The 17,119-nt window shown below is 55.9% G+C and overlaps 1 protein-coding gene across 1 annotated transcript; it reads left to right on the top strand.

The window, feature by feature from the left end:
- The first annotated feature begins 9,572 nt into the window (after window positions 1-9,572).
- On the top strand, window positions 9,573-16,518 carry Nxph3 (neurexophilin 3). The gene is made up of 2 exons (XM_005350621.2): window positions 9,573-10,009; window positions 12,358-16,518. The coding sequence occupies exons 1-2, from the start codon at window positions 9,956-9,958 to the stop codon at window positions 13,060-13,062; spliced, it is 759 nt and encodes a 252-aa protein (XP_005350678.1). The 5' UTR covers window positions 9,573-9,955; the 3' UTR covers window positions 13,063-16,518.
- The last annotated feature ends 601 nt before the right edge of the window (window positions 16,519-17,119 follow it).

The raw sequence follows: 17,119 nt of genomic DNA, 5'->3' as shown, positions 1-17,119 counted from the left end.
AGAGGGCACAGCATGGCAAGGTCAGGAAGGGTCTGGTAGGGTCTGCCAATGGCTCAGAGGCCACGCAGAAGCAGTGAGGGGAGGGGGTGAAGCCTGAGATGCTGTCTAGATGAGCAGGGCCAGATCGTCGGAAAGCCAGCCGCTGTGATGGAGACACACCCGTGGGTGTCGGTGAGGGCAAATCCGAGAGGTTTAGCTGAAGACAGAAGACCCCGCTCGGGATGGAACAGCAGGATCTCCCGGGCCAGGGTTCCAGCCTGAGTGAAAATGGAGCTGAGCATGGGTATCCACTCTCTGCTTCCCGACTGTGAAGGCAATGTGTCTAGCCGCCTCCCACTCCAGCCGCCACAGCTCCCCTGCAATGATGACCCCGGCTCTCAAACCTGAGCCAAAATAAGCCCTGGAGTTGCTTTTTTATTAGGGAACTTGACAAAACAACACAGAAAGTAATTAACACAGCAGCTAAAGACCTCCTGTCTCCTGAGAAGCAGGGACTATTCCAGCATGCCCACATCCCAGCTGCACATGTGTGTGTACACATGCGTGCCTGTGTGTGTGCGCGCGTGCCCGTGTGTGTGTGTGTGTGTGTGTGTGTGTGTGTGTGCGCGCGCGCACAAGTGCACCCGTGTGTATGTGTGTGCCTGTACTGCCAGGAACCCAGCACTTGCTGTGTTAGGAGCAGCATCAAGCACTCCTCTTTGAGTTAAGCACTGTTGCCCCAGACAACTTCAATTATTTATTTATTTTGTGGGTTTTGATTGTTTGCTCTTGCTTGTTGAGACACAGCCTCATAAAGCTCAGGCTAGCCTCAGCCTCCCAGGTACTGGGAATCCATCTTTCACCATTATGCCCAGCCCCAAACCAATTACCTTTATCATAGAGTCAAAACACCCCCACACATTAAATAATTAATAAATGTCAATGAGTGACTAAAGGGATACTTTGTGTCATTAGTGGAAAAATCAATACCCCTTGCCATAAATAAAACAAATGCAGAAACCTCAAGATATCTATTTGGGGGTGGGGAGATGGTGCCGCGGCGAGAGCAGGCCCAGCTCTCGCAGAGGACCAGGGTTGAGTTCCCGGCACCCATGCAACAGCTCACATCTGTAACTCTGGCTACAGGGCGTCTGCTGCCTCTGGCTCCTCAGACGCCTGCCCCACAAGCACATACCCCCATGCAGACATACACACATGCCTGCCTCTAGAGCGCCAAGTCACAGAGAGATGAGAGAACGCAGACCATGTCTCTGACATGACTTGGCAAGTTCCCGACAGCAGGAAGACAACTGCATGGGCCGACCCTTCTGATTACCTCTCCAAACTCTGACTCCCTCTCGCTTGGGTTGGAAAAGGCTGGTGGGAGGGCAAACCGGGCAGCACACCCCCACCCCACCCCACGAACAGCAGTGGAGTCCCGCAGCAGCCTGCCCGGCCGTGTACTGGAGACAGGAGTGGGGAGGAGCAGACACGAAGCTGGCATGGAGATTCTCATGAGGGTGACGACGGGGCTCTTCAGGAGGCAGAACACAGGGGCCACTGATATCAACCATGACACACATGATTTTGTACCTCCATCTGGGAAAGTCAGTACTCACCAGAGAGGGGCTGGCTTATCAGGGGTGTGTAGATGCTGGCCTTCCACCAGCTTCAGGGCCCTGGCAGGCGGGGGCTGAGTTTGCATGAGATGGGTGTGGATAGCCAGGTCTGATCAGTGGCAGAAAAGCCAGGTCTAGGTGCCGTTGCCCCACTGTTGATCCCCTGCTCATTCCTTTTGCCTCATGGCTACTGCTGACACTCCAGGAAGCAGCCTGGACTGGGGCCTTTTGTGGCCATCCCTAAGCTTACCACCTTTGTCCCATGCACTCTCATTGAAACCTTTAGGAGCTGTGTGCTACTTTTTCTGTCACCTTGACACAGACTCGGGGTCACACAAGAAGAGGGAAGCTGAGCTGACAAAACCCTTCCACCAGACTGGCCTGTAAGCAAGCCTGTGGGGGCATTTTCTCGGTTAATAATTTATGTAAGCAGGTCCCTGTTCACAATGGGTGGAGTCACGCATAGGCACGTGGTTGAGGGGGTAGAAGGAGGATGGCTGGGTATGAACCTGGGGAGCAAGGCGGTAAGCAGCATTCCTCCATGGTCTCTGCTTGAGTCTCTGCCCTGACTTCTCAGTGATGAACTGTGACCTGGAAGGGTTAGATAAAATAGACCCTTTCTTCCCCAAGTCATTTTGATGACAGCGTGCACCTCAGCGATAGAAAACCAGCTAGGACGGGCTGGAATTGACAGAAAGGGAACAACGATGACCCCCCAAATGATTTATAGAAACAAAACCTGAAAATACTCCCCTTTGAAGCCCTAAAGTCCCCGGCTACCACTCACAGCCCTGCTCCTTCCTGGGGCCCTAAACTCCCTCTGCCAGGTCTATGATGGGATTTGGAATCCGATGGCCTTAGATGTCATCTGCCCAGCACAAGTCCCAGTCAAGGCTATCCTGTTGTGACCCCAGGATCTCAAGGGAAGTGTCTGTTGCTCCCTTAACTACCATCCAAGGGAGCCCAGCAGGACCCCACCCAGAAGGGCCTCTCAGCGAGCTGGCAGAAGCGCGCCGATGACGGCACAGTTATTCTTCCTTTGGTCGCCAGGCGTCGCTACAGGCCTGGAAATGGAGGTCCCAGCCAGGCGTGTCTACTATCCTGGGGAGTGGCCCCCGGAATTGTTGAAGCTCCTGGACAGGCCTGGCAGGTGACAAGACTTGATCTGTGGAAGGAGCTGCCACGTGGGGTTCTGGCAACAATATTCAGCGGGGGTTTAAAGAGTCTCGAGTCCCTGAATTTGGGCTGGTGTGGCTGCAACCCACAAGGCAAATCCGATGGCCCTGGGGACTGGAGAGTTTGCGGGCCCTGGGAGCCCCGCGTCCCCTCTGTGTAAAAGAAGTAAAATTCCTCGCCACAGGTGACCCATTTCATGAAGCTGTGTGCGTCCCAAGATGTATGACCTCTACCCATCCGTCCGTCCACTGTCTTTGCTGCCATCGACAGCGCGGCCTCCCTCATGAGCTCTAGCGTGGGAATCTGTTTGGCTAACAAATCAAAGTATTCCAATAGCTAACACTCATCCAGCACTTGCTGTCTGCCCGACATAGTTATTATCACCATGAAGAGCACAGAGGTGAACAACCTGCTCAAGATGGTGAACAAATCCAGGCTAGGGACCAGGCGATCTGTCTTCGGAGCTCAGGTGCACGGCACCCGACCCCATTCGTACCATTTTGGGGGCAGGTAGGGCATAGGAGTTCATGTAACCTAAGATGACCTCGAACTAGACATACATCTGAGCATGATCTCGAACTTTCGATCCTTCTGCCTTCACCTCCTAAGTGGTGGCCATTCATTTTTCAGTCTGTGAGGAGTACTAGCAGGCACTGCGCCGCAGCGGGCGGCCAGGGGGCCGTGCCTTTCCCAGACTGCCCACCAGGTGGCGCTCCTACGCCACGGGCATCCTCGCACCACACCCGCGCTCAGTCTCTCCACCGCCCCCTGTAAAGGTCTTGTTAACCACAGTGACTTGGGTCCAGCCGACAGGTGGCTGAGGGGGTTGCCACTGACCTGGTGCCAGGTGTTGGCTCCTCGCCAGATGCCTGATTTCTCCTCTTTGCTCTTCACCTCCCAAGATGCTGAAATGCAACAGGAAGCAGCCCAGCGCTCCTTTTGTTCCGTTTACAAAGCACTTTCACCAGCTACATCCAGACAAAGACCCGGGGAGTGAGAGAGGTTAAAAGCTCTTCACAGCCTCAAGAAACTAAGATCTAGGGAGAGGAGAGACCAGTCGAGATGGCGAGGGGTGGGCCTCAGAGCAGGACACCTAACCAGAGCAAACAGACTATGTTTTTCCCGGGAAAATGTTCCTTAGGATGGTGAAGGCTTGTGAAGCACTTGAGGTACCCCGACCCCCGCCATCCCACCCCCCTTGGAGTCTAAGCAATGCACAGTTTAGGACTTTAGCAGTCTCCCTCCGGGCATTCCAAGTCGAAGGTCCTCTGAGATCTCTCTTTTTCTCATTACTCTCTACACAACAGCCTCTGAGCCCCCCTGTGGCCCTGCCCTGTCCCCCTGCCTTTTGTCCGCAATTCCCACTGTCACTCCCGTGAGTCTGACCTCAGGTGTCAACCATTTTCACAGTACCTGAGTCCCAACCCCCACAGGCACTTCCCGCACCGGCGGTCCCCAGGCCACAGAGCTGGGGGTCAACTCTGACCCTTTACCTTCTGCCAGTGAATTGACCTCCTTCACCCTCCCCCTTAGACACTTTTCAGAGCCACCAGCTCCTGTCCCCACTATCCCTTTCCTCACAGTTCTAACCCTCTGGCCGAATTCAGGCTATCATCACCTCCTGGCTCACCCTGGCTCCCAGATCACCCAGCTCTCAGCTCCACCACTCACAAAGACCGGGATGTTCTTTGGGATGCTGTCTCCAGAGCACAAAGCCTCACACTGAGACCCCAAAGCTCGGCACTCTCACACCCCTGCCACAACCTGCCCCCTTCCCTTGGGTCCCTCTTCCTGTCTTCCACACACTAGCCTCTCCAGTTCCTCCCTCCTTAAGGCTTCCTAGGCTCAGGAGAGTAATCCTTCATCCCTTATCCTAGAAGGCCCTACCCCCACCCCCTGACAGTCCCAGGCCCTGTCACCCTTTGGATGACAGGTGAACCAGGACCCTTCTCCCTTCCTGTCTCTTGGAACTTGTCTTCCCTCAATGCTAGGTGCTGGCACCTCAGAGCCCGGGCCTTCCCTTCTTGTGTCTTCCATGTCTCCCTCCCAGCTCACATTCCCCATACAAATGAGAACTACCGTCTCCTGTCCAGAGCCATACTGCACACCAGCCAGGACCCGACATAAAAGTAGACACTTGATAAGTATCCATGGAACAAATGACTCTTTCATCTGGCCCCCTCAGAACCCCTCTCCTGGGCTGTCTTTCATCTGTGGCTTTTCCTCGATCTGCTTCATCTGCCTAGAAGGTTCTTTTCTCCCCCTACCGCTCCACACATCTCCCATTCATCTCTCTGGGACCATGTCGGCCCCCCTATTTAAGTTTGGCTTTTCCCCCTGGGCTTCCCTAATGCCCGATATGAAACTTTCTATCCTAACTCTTTAAAATGCAAATTGACATCTAAACGGGGGAAATTATGAATGATTATGAGCTAGCCTCTTCTCTCCCTCACACCACTCCAGACACTGTCTGTCTGCCTTTCAAACATTGGCTGAGCACAGACCAGGGGCCAGTGTGCTGCTTTCCTGGGGCTGTGCTGGGGAGGCAAGGGGGAAACAACGGAGACCAGACTCATGGCAGGGAAGAGCATAAGGAGGTGATGAGCAATGCTGGGCCAGGAGCATTTGGGTACAGAGGAGGCTGGGCCTGGCAAGCCTTGGGCACTCAGCCTCCCTCCCTTTGTTGAGTATCTGCTGTGTGCAAGGCATGCTATGGCAAGGACCTGGGGCACAGGGAGATGTGGCCCTGAGTGACAGATACACCTTGGGAATCACCACTATGCCACCACCACGGTGCTTGGTTCAGAGGGCACTGTGTCTGTGGCCTGTCTTCCCACTCTTTGATACCCTCAAGGGTCACCTTTCTCCTTTCCTTGCATTCCCAGCAATCCTTTGTTCTTTTGTGCTGTGGATCATCCCCTCTTTTCCAACACCCCCATAACAGAGTTTTTCTTTCTCTCTCTCCTTTTAGATGGGGTTTTACATAGACCAGGCTGGTCGCAAACTCATAAAGATCTGCCTGCCTTGCCCTCCCAAGTGCTGGGATCAAAGGTGTGCACCATGACATCCAGTCTTCCTTCCTACCTCAGATATGGTCTTGGGTAACCCAGCTGACTTCAAAATCACTATATAGGGGTTGGAGAGATGGCTCAGTGGTTAAGAGCAATGACTGAGTTAGGCGAGGTGACTTCTGCCTTGAATTCCAGTACTGGAGAGGCCAAAGCAGGAGGATCTCTGAGGGTCTGAGGCTAGCCTCATCTACCTAGCCATATCCAGATCAGCCATAGCTCATTGTGAGGCCTTGTTGCAAAAAAAAAAAAAAAAAAAAAAAAAAAAAAAACCAAAACCAAACCAGCAAAAAGAAGAGCACCAGCTGCTCTTCCAGGGGACCCACGTTCCATTCCCAGCACCCACACAGTAGCCTACAACCAACCGTCTGTCATTCCAGTTTTAGGGCATCTAATGCCCTCTTCTGGCCTCTACAGACACCAGGCAAGCAGGTAGTGCACAGATATACATGTAGGCAAATGTTAAGAACAAAACAAAAATTTAAAAAAAAATCCTTCAAAATCACTATGTAGTCTTGGTTTGGCAGTGGTGGTGCACGACTTTAATCCCAGCACTCAGGAGGCAGAGGCAGGTGGATCTCTGTGAGTTCGAAGACAACCTGGTCTACAAGAGCTAGTTCCAGGACAGGCTCCAAAGCTGCAGAGAAACCCTGTCTCGAAAAACAAAACAAAACACTATGTAGCTGAGAGTAGCCTTGAACTACTTCTGCCTCCACGTCCTAAATGCTGGAATTACAGGTGTGTACCATCCTTGTCTATGGGATGCTAGAGATGAAACCCAGGGCTTTATGTATGCTAGGCAAGCAATCTGCCAACAGAGCTGCATCCATATTTTCAGAAAGCTGGAGGCTACCTGGTTGGGGGTTAAAAGCTCGTAAAGATATACAGTACTGGGCTCCTATTCCCCCAATGAGGAACCCCGGGGCCTTCATAGTGGAGGCTGTCACTCTGCCCCTCTGCATGGTACACCAGGTGAGAGAGTTCCTGCTCCTTCAGCTTCCAGAAAGGTATCGTGGCCCACTTTGCTCCTGACTGCCTGCATTGCCCAAGAGCACCTGGGAATTTTCTTCCTTCGCCAACTTTTTAAATGTCAGACTGCCCTGGGCTCCTCCTCTTGTGCCTACATCTTGCCCAGCCCCCTCCATACCCCAGGGCAAACTTTCTGGGGCCCCTGAATGACCAACAGCAGCATAGAGATACGTCATCACCACAGTTGAATTCCTCCACAACATCCTGCTCCACACACCAGAGATTTACCCTCCCCCCCCCGCCCCCGTCTGTCACACAGCCTGTCACACAAAGCAGGACACTGTGTGGCACCCTCACCCCTCCCTGCATCTGGCAACAGCCAAAGCCTGACTGGTTTTGTTCTCCAGGTTTGCCAGATGCTGATGTCTTCAGGCCCCCAACCCCATCTTCTAATTGCTTCCCTTCCCCCTCCTCTTTCCAGTGAACTCTCTGAAAGCTGCCCAAAATGCAAACCTGACTGGAACCAGTGCCTTAAAACCCTCCTGAGGTTCCCCACAAATGTGGGTCCAGACCCCTTCAGCCCCCCATGGCTGGTCTCTGCCTCTGGTCTTCCCCTGGGAGAGGCACTCCCAGAACAGCGAAATGCTGTCATTTCTAGCTTCCCTCACCCCCTGAGAGGAATAGCCCTTGCCAGACCTACTCCTCCTGACCTCTTAGACTGGGAAGGTCAGTCCTGACCTTCCTGTCCCTCTCCCGCCTTTCCGGGTGCATCCTCAAGGCTTTCTGGAGACTGCCTTCACACTCACTGACTTATAATGATGGATTTTCACACAAAGAGGGGAGATCCTTGAGGGCAGGGACGGTGTTCCATTCATCTCTGGAGCCCAGGCCCTGGTCTGGTGCCTGGTACGGAGGAGAGGGCCACCAGTGGCTGATAGATAAAGGCAGAGAAGAAACTTGGAGGAAGTGGAAGCCAGGATTGTCCAAGAGGGAAGCGAGGGCAAGCCTGGCAGGAAGAACAGCCCGAGCAAATGTGTGGGCAGTGCAAAAGCGAACCCTTCCATTTACTGCACTCCCACGATGCCTGTTAGCCGTGGGGCTTGCACTGGGTTTACACATCGTGTCTTCTCTCCTTCCCTAAACGACAGATCTGAAAACTGGCATCAGAGCCTGGAAGTAACCTACCCAAGGTCACACAGCGCATAGGGGTCTCAGGTGGAATCTAAGCTTCCTTCTGCTGGGCCACGCTGCTCTCCTGGGAGCAGGACTTGGAATGGGCAAGGAGTGGGCCCAGCTACACCTCTGCCTAGCTGAGAGCGGGAACAAGCTGCCCACGCTCAGACCAACAGCATCTTCCTCCCAGCTGGACCAGAGGCTCCAAGGCCACACGAAAATTTACCTGCTTCTTCCTCCCCCGTGGCTTTGGGAATCTTTGTGCACACACACACACACACACACACACACACACACACACACACACCACACACACCGGAAAGAAGGCCCAGGGCATCCAGGAGACAGGGGCTCATCCAGGCTAGCTCCTTCTGCAGTCTCTCCCTCTTTGCACTTGGCCCAGGCCGATATTAAGATTCATCTGCATTCCTCGCACAACGCCTGGCAGATGGTGGGGGAGGAGGCTGGGTGTGAGCTGGGGGCTGCAGCCAGGGACCACACTGGATCTCAGAGGGACCACAGAAGAGAGTGCAGACAACCTTCCACAGGCCTGGCCTAAACTGGGGCCACTCCAAATGCCTCCAAGGGATCCGAGGATGCGACCTTTTGTTTTTCTCTGGACTGAAGGAGTTCTAGAGAGCTAGGAAAAGAGGTCTAGCTATTAACAGTGCTCCGAGTGATGAAGGTGGTCCTGCATCTTTGAGAATCTCTTGTCTAGGTTAGTCCTTCTTGCCCTGGAGATCTGAAGAGACCAGGACAACCTGGGACCCCACTGGGTGGGCCCCCCTCAGCCTGATGAACACCTATGTGATAGGGAATGGGTAAGAAAGAATTGGAAGGACAGCCTCCAAGAGGCCTTATTCATCCCATTTAATGTCGTTTCTCGGGAGGCAAACCCTTACTCTAACCCCAGAATCCAGCCTGGCCCCTAGTGGTCTCTTCTGGCCAGCGCCTCAACCAAACGCTTCATAGTGATTGCTCCGAGGTCCTGAGATCTTCTAGGAAAAAGAAAGGCCATGCTAAGAAAAGGGGTGCGAGCTAGACACTTAGAAGAACTTCCCTCAGCACCCTCATCAAGTCTTGCAGGAACCAACCTCTGTGGCCCGCTGTTGATATCCTTAGACCCTTAAAATGGGTTTGGACAGAATTGTCTTTCCAAATTCCAGGACACCTATGGGTAGGTTAGGTAGGGCAACAGAACCCCAATGCCCGCTACAGAATATGAGGCGCACTGTCAGAAGGGCGGAAAAGCTGTGTCCCCATCGGCGGTCTTCCAGTCTCTTGCCTCCTCTCCCAGGGCTCCTCTGTCTGCCTCCTGTCCCCTACCCTGGAAAGTCGGTGTCCCAGGTCCCCTGGCTGCAGGCCGGCAGGGGAGGAGTTAACTCCGGAGGTACCGACTGGGCTCACGGTACCTGCCGCTGCCGCCGCCGCCGCCAGTGGGAGGGACGAGGAAGCGGGAGCCGCCTGGGCGCCAGGAGCGCTCCAGTCTGGCGGGGCGCAGCGCGGGGAGCGGGCGGCCGCTGCTCGGTTTGGCCCGGGGCGTCCGCCAGGGGGCGCGCCGCGACGGGGCGGGAGGGGCCGTCTGGTCTGGGGAATTAGCACCGGGGACGGGCGCGCGCGCAGGTCCCCAGCACATCTGGGCGAGAGCCGAGCCTCTGGAAGCGAGCGGGGCGCCGAGCGCCTGTCTGGAGCGTCAGAGCCACCGCGCAGCCGGAGCCCCTTCGAGACGCTCCGGGCTCACATCTGGCACCGGGAGAAGGACCGCGCAGCGCGCAGCTGGACGCGGGGAGGGGGCGGCGGCTACACAGCTGGACCGAAGGGGGCGGGGTCGGTCCCAGCGACGGGCTGAGGGGAGGGCCGCGAGCCACCGGGACCTGAGCATGGGACAGCGCGCCTGAAGGAGCAGCCCGGGGAAGAGGGGGCCTGGGACCCCGAAAGGAAAAAAGAGACGGGTGACAGCGGAGGAGGAAGATGCAACTGACCCGCTGCTGCTTCGTGTTCCTAGTGCAGGGCAGCCTCTATCTGGTGAGTGGTCCACGGGGAGCGGCGCAGGGCGGGGGCCAGAGGATGGGGAGAGCGCGGGAAGCTGCGGAGCCCTGAAACTTTCTCCCTACCCCCCATCCTGACATCCCGGGGCTGCGGACGAACGCTGGAGGCTGGGGGAGAGGGCGGGTCCGAGGCCAGAGACTGGACAGGAAGGGTTAATAGGGGCGGAGAGGAGGGTGCTTGGCTGGCCCACCCACTCCGCGGCCGATGGCGGGAGGTGCGAGTGACACTAGGGAAAAGGGCCCTCGGAGCTGAGTCGCCAAGGATTACCCGACCTCTCGTAGCATCCCAGGACGCGCGGGACGGGGGTGGGGCAGGTGACCTGCCAGATCAGGGGACTCGGGTTTCTCCTCTGACCTCTAGGGCCCAGAGAACCCCAAACTGTGGGCCCTGGCGCGCCAAGCCCGGGCGGACTGGGGGCGGCCCCCGCGTCCCTGCCTCCCGCCGTCCCTCCCGCTCCCTCCCTCCTCGCCTGTTGTTTTCCTCGCCTCTCCCGGCTGCGCGCAGCCCGAACCCCACAGGACCTGGGCAGGCGGCTCCCGCCCCAGGCGCTCACAACAGCTGAGCTGAGCGCCTAAAGCCCGCTCCCCCGCGACCCAGGATGCCCTAGAACCCCACCCCGGACCCTAGCCCAGAGCTTAACTCCCCCGCGACTCATGCCCGCCGCCCCACAGCTGCCCCCGATCCCAATCCTGTCCTGGAGAAGCCTCAGCACCACTAGATGTGCCCCCTTCCTCAAAACGATTCCCATTGACAGCAACCCTCCCACCCCCAGTCCACTGTTGGGAAGGAAGCCTTCCCTGCTTGGCCCTTATCTGTGGCCCTGTTCACTACTGAGCTATTGACGATCTCAACCATTCAATTAAACCTAGAGCCAAGTACGAACAAGTGGGCAGCCTTGAACCCAGCCCTAGGAGTCTCCCCTCCTGCCTTTCCTGACCCTGAAGGTGCTGGGAACCTGGAAAGCAGGGCCAGCCTTAACTGCGGGGCAGATACTGGCTTGGTTACAGAGCACAGTCGCACAGCTGTAGGCACAGCCAAGGCCAAAGCAAGAGGCGTAAAGACTAACCCTTTATGGAACCTCCCATCCCAGCTCCTCAGTAATCCTTCGGCCCCACCCATGTCATCATCAATCCAGATGTGGTAGCTGAACTGGTGTCTCCTCGTTGGTGACATAGACACACTGGTGAGAACTCGGTTTCAGAAACTGAGCAAACACATCCAGGCCACTGAGTCTAGGGAGCCAGGTAACCTCCCGTTGCCCTGCAGAGTTCTGCCTGTTCTTTCCACCCTCCTCTAGAAAGCCTCCCCAAGGTGTGGCCTGTCACCATAGCTGAGCCTGCTGAGGCAAGACAAGCCCTGGTAGAGTTTGATAGGACATTCCAGGTGGGAAACAGGGCTTCAGTAAAAGTCTTTTGCAAAGGTACATCTGGTCTGTGCCTTGTGACGGGACACTTGTGGCCCGTGTCGTGTGGTGATGTAACCTGCACATCCTGATGTCTTCACCTGGGAGATGGGACTCCCAAGACCTGGTCCCTCATCATGCAAGTGCCATCTTGGCATGTCGTCACCAGTGTTCCCCAGAGTAGGGTTTTGCTTCCACAAGCTTGGCCATCCTAGGTGTGGCATTCGTACCTGGGTCTCCCCTAGTCTCAGCAAAACCTGGACCAAACTGATTCCTGACCAGGACTGTCACTGGGTTCTAGAGTCCTATTTTATGGTCCACAGGCCAGCAGTTAGGCTAGGAGTGGTGTCTCAGTCAGAAGACGAAAATGTCTTAAACAGCATGAGATATGTGTGTGTTGACACAAGGGAGCTCTAAGACAGGGATGGGGCTCCCCAAATACCTTGCAACTCCCCAACTCCAGGTGAAGGACTCCTGAGGACAGGAATAATGCATCCCTGGCATCTTGGCCATTTCGAGGGTAGGGAGTCTTCCTCGTCTTCAGACTGGGGGCTTCTGCAAGATCAGAAGCTGAGCCCTTCCCACTTAACTGGGGCTTATCTGGAGAGGAGACCTGTGTGTCTCTGATATCCTAGTCCATGAAGGGGAGAGACATCCTGACCATCCTTCCAGAGTTTGAATAGGAGCCAGGGGCTGGGCAGTAAAGAAAGGAGGTGACTGAAGTATCAGAGCATGAAGGTGGATTGTAAGGGAGCCAGGGTATACCCCTGACCCCAGCACAAGGGAACAAGCAGGTGTCCCCTTAGCCTGGGTCAGACAGGGACAGAGACCCTGGAGAGACCGTGATAGGTGGTGGGCCAGATCTCAAATCCCCTGGGTCGTCTGGGGACAAAGCTCTAATTCTCTTTCCAACCCCCCATAGGTCATCTGTGGCCAAGATGATGGCCCCCCTGGCTCAGAGGACTCTGAGCATGATGACCATGAAGGCCAGCCTCGGCCCAGGGTGCCTCGGAAGCGAGGTCACATCTCACCTAAGTCTCGCCCCTTGGCCAACTCTACACTCCTAGGGCTGCTGGCCCCACCTGGGGAGGTTTGGGGTGTCCTCGGGCAGCCCCCCAACCGCCCCAAGCAAAGCCCCCTACCCTCGACCAAGGTAAAAAAAATATTTGGATGGGGTGATTTCTACTCCAACATCAAGACAGTGGCCCTGAACCTGCTGGTCACGGGGAAGATTGTGGACCACGGCAACGGGACCTTCAGCGTCCACTTCCGTCACAACGCCACAGGCCAGGGTAACATCTCCATCAGCCTTGTGCCCCCCAGTAAAGCCGTAGAGTTCCACCAGGAACAGCAAATCTTCATCGAAGCCAAGGCCTCCAAAATCTTCAACTGCCGGATGGAGTGGGAGAAAGTAGAACGGGGCCGCCGGACCTCGCTCTGTACCCACGACCCAGCCAAGATCTGTTCCCGAGATCACGCTCAGAGCTCGGCCACCTGGAGCTGCTCCCAGCCCTTTAAAGTTGTCTGCGTCTACATTGCTTTCTACAGCACGGACTATCGGCTGGTGCAGAAGGTGTGCCCAGATTACAACTACCACAGCGATACCCCCTATTACCCATCTGGGTGACCTAGATGGGCCGCAGAGGCCTGTGCAGGAGGCCGGCTGTCTGGGCGCTGGTCAGGGAAAGGGATGGGCCTCAGGAAGGGAGGGGGTGGAGAGGACAAGAGGTCAGGTGGGGGAAGGGTCCCCAGTGCTGGCCCCAACCTGAGGTTAGAATGTACTTGTTATGGAGGAGGAATGGGCTCTGGTCAGCCTTAGAGAGTTTTCCCACTGGTCCAAAGCTGACGCTGGGCCTTGAGGCCCCTGGACAGGCAGGCCAGGTGGCCCCAGATCAAGCCACAGAAAAGACCTTAACCCTTGGCTCTCTCTCTCCTTGCCATTCGGAAAGAGGACAGCAGTGGACAAAGGGGTGTCCACTGTGTAGGTCAGGTAGACAACTTGGGATGAACGGCTCAGTGGCTTCCTCCAATGGGGCTGGCAGTGGGCAGCCCGGAGCCCCTTTCCTACAGTGAGGTTGAAGTAGTGACCTCATCCCTACCCTTAGGTCTTTGCTGTCATGACTACCTGTCACCAGCCAGGCCACCCTTCTCCCTCCGAAACCCCTTCTCCTGCCAGCATTCTCCCCTGCTGTCACCCTCTTGCTGATGGCACGCCATCCCGTCCTTCAGCCGAGACAGGACCTTTAGTTCCTTTTAGCATGAAGGGCAGTGAGCAGAAGCCTGCCTGTGTGCTGCGTGCCCATTCTCCACCCTAACCCCACTGAGAGTGCTCCCTCTCCAGCCCGCTCCTCATATCAGAGGGGGGACTCCGCAATAGGAATGGGGATTCCTTCTCTGGGCCATGGGACTATCGGCAGAGTGGGGCGCAGGAGGCTGGACTGTGTGGCCACGCTGGAACTGTGCCCTAGTGTTGTCTGTGGGGTGGGGGGAGGGGTGGGAAGTCTTGTGAAATGCCCTGTCACTTCTGTGTGCAGAGTCTTGTCCTTGGAGCAGAGAATAAAGCTTCCCAGGGCAGCACATTCTGAGTTATCCAGGGGAGAGGGACCTGGGGCCCTTTCTGACTAGCATTTTCCAGATGGGGACCAAAGCTGCAGGCCTCTTGGTGCTGGGGCTCCCTGAGGCTTTGGGACTCCCTTCTCTGACACTCTTTGTAAGCAAACAGATTTAGTGCCAGGGGCCCAAACAAACACGTTTGAGGCTGGGCACGGCACCTGAAGGGGCAGCTTGGGGGTAAGAGTCAGCATGGGCCAAATCTTCCTCCCGGGTCCTCACTGAGTTACCATCTCTGGCCCTGCAGAGGGCAGTGGTAGATGATGTCCCAGCTCTGCCACTGTTTTTCTCTAATGCCTGGTAAAGCACACTGGCCTCACTGGCCTCTTTCTGTTTCTCCCCCAGCATCACACAGCACCTACATCTCTGAGAATCACCCAGAGAGCTGGTGTCATACAGCCTTCAGGGTCCTCCCTAGCTCAGCACAGGTGGGCAGGGCCTGTATCTCAGCCCTGGGCTTGGATAAATGCTGACATACTTTGAAAACCTGCCCAATGACCTCTAAGCAAACTTGGCTCCAGCTCCAGAGGATGAAGAGATTCCTCTCTTCTCTCTCCAGCTGTGACTCCCATCTGCCTCTTGGGGGAAAAGGAACAGACTGAGGTGGCATTGGGGACAAACAGAGCAGGAGAGTAGCCACTTCTCCCTCCTGCTGGAGAAGGCATCAAAATGGATGGACGCCTGGGCTGGCTCCCCTACCAGGATGTCCCCTCTGGAAGTCTTTTTAGGTCTATTTTCTATGGAGGTCAGCACTCAGGTCCAAAGGTCCCTTTGGGAAGTATAGCCGTAGTGTGGAGATTCCGACAGTGGGAGCCAGTGGCCTGACCTCTCCCAGTCTTTGCCCTCTGCCCACAAGCTCTGAGCCCAAATGGTCCACACTTGCAGTCTGCAGCACACAGTCACCTGGCTGCAGCCCCTCTATATGGGAAATGACCTAGAAAGCAAGATGGCTGCGGGCGGGGGGAGGGGGCACACTCTCTTTCCAGCTCTGCCCTGAATCATCCTGAAGCCATTTCTTCTGAGCAGACTTAAGACACACATGCCCCTACACAGCCTTCTCCCTCCCTCCCTTCTGTACCTGTGACTGCAGTCAGAGGGCCTGGGGCTCCCCCACTCCATCCTCTACCCCCACCAAGAGAAACCTTGCCTGCTAGAATCCGGAGGCTTCTCCCACCTGTGCCCCTCATCAGACACTGTCCTAGGGCACCTGTGGGGTGTAGCAGAAGAAACTGTGAGGCGCCCCCATTTCCACCTCTGTGAGAACACTGAACTCTAGAGCGAGTACAGGGACACTCTGACCGGCCCCTCCTACTCCTCTTCTCCCGTGGAGAGCCAGCTGCTGCCGACAGCTGGAGGGCCCGGCCTTTCTGGCACACGGTGCTGCCTGCACAGGGGGTGGGTTCATTTTAATAACTTCATTTCACCCTCTTGCACACTCTGCTTCCTCTCCCCTGCCTATCTGCCTTCCCTGGCAACCAGGCTGATCTCAATTCAGATTTGGCTAACAAATTTCTTCCCGAATCCCGATTCCTTGGAGGAGCCCTCTGGTCCGTCTTTTCAGATAGTTCATGAGCCCCCTTGATCCTCACAAGGGTAGTAGGTCCGCTCAACCTCCCTGGCTAAGAGGATACCCACTTCTGCCCTTCTGAGCAGCAACAGCTATGGCACCCTCTGTAGAGACAGACCTCAGGTCCCATAATGCCCCTGCTCTCTCACTCTGGCCTTGGGGAGCATCCACAGGAGACTGGCTTTTTCCTAAAGGAGCCCTTCAAGAAACGACGGTCAGGGTCCTGCCTCACACCAACCCTTTGACCTCCCTAGAGCACCTTGATGTCACTTTGCAACCTTCTCAAGCTGTTTGGGGTCCCTGCTTCTGGTTTGTCTTGTCCCCCCACCTACCCACTCAACTTGGTAAGGGTCTTGTCTCTCCTACAGGCTTGCCCCTGGTGCAAGCCTAGCACACCAGACCAGGGAGCTCTTCAGTTACTTGGTTTGTGTTTCCCCATCAGAGTTTGGGGGGCCTCTGGGGGTAGGGGTTGTACCTCCCTCAACAGACTGGACATTCTTTGGTTGACACAGACCGAGGTAAAGGTTGTGTCTCCCTCGTCGGTTAGCATCTTTCTGAGGGCAAAGGGCTGTACTGTGACTGAAGGAGAAGCACTGGTCCCCAAGTGCCAGGGTCCCCAGAGTTGCTTTGCCCTTCAGTACTTCCTGGCTTCAGCAGTGCCATCTCTACGCTATAGCCTGTTCTGGAGCCTGGGAGCTAGTAGACGCTCTACCGTCAGCAAAGCCGAGTCCTCCTCTTGGTGAAGCTTAAGGCAAAACTGAATGGGCTTCTGTCCCTCCTCCTCTCTCCTTCATTCTCCTTCCCTAGATGAGCAAGCGGGAACTGAGTCACCCCCGTCCCCATCCTTGGCAGGAATGCTGATGACCTTGCATGTGGCAGGCTCCTGTGGCGAGGACCATTGCTCAGAGAGGCACAAGGTGGGTGGGTGGAGAGGGAAGCTAGAGGAAGGGGTTTGTGGGGGTGGAGGCAGCTGAAGGTCACGGGGTGATCAGGGACTTGGATCATTGAGTGGGCATTTGCAATGGGTTGAGGGCAACTCCGTGATCCAGTTACTTTTGGTTGGGAAGTGAGCCAACGGAATGGCTGGGAGTGGGAGAGAGAAATGTTACTTCCGAAGGCTTGCAGTTCTGCCGTGCTGCCTGGAGAACCGGGGGCTGGGGTGACAGGTGACAAGAGACACCATCAGCCCCACCAGGCAGAGGCATGGTGGGGTAGGGGTGGCACCTGCCACTTATGCCAAAGTCCTGGAGTGGCAGATGACAATATCCCCAAGGCACAAATGCCACAAGAGACCTGCAATTTGCCCATCAGGGGCTGGGTTCCGGCTCCACCAGGGACCTTGCTTCCTGTTGACCTGTCAAGCGTTAAGAGTCAAGTTTGCCGAGCTCAAGGCTTCTCAGTTCATTATCTCAGAGGCACCTGGCTAGGCGTCCCATGGACCGTATCAATTCCTCCCGAACCACAGAGGCTTGCAAAGAAATGACTACAGGCTGTGCAAGGAGCTCAA

This window comes from Microtus ochrogaster, chromosome 7 (assembly GCF_000317375.1).
Source record: "Microtus ochrogaster isolate Prairie Vole_2 chromosome 7, MicOch1.0, whole genome shotgun sequence".
Lineage (NCBI taxonomy): Eukaryota > Metazoa > Chordata > Mammalia > Rodentia > Cricetidae > Microtus > Microtus ochrogaster.
This window is presented reverse-complemented; position numbering and strand designations above follow the sequence as displayed.

Coding starts and splice junctions, on each gene's coding strand:
- Nxph3 (XM_005350621.2), top strand. CDS start 9,956: ATGCAACTGACCCGCTGCTGCTTCGTGTTCCTAGTGCAGGGCAGCCTC. Junction 10,010..12,357: donor TGCAGGGCAGCCTCTATCTG/GTGAGTGGTCCA, acceptor AACCCCCCATAG/GTCATCTGTGGCCAAGATGA.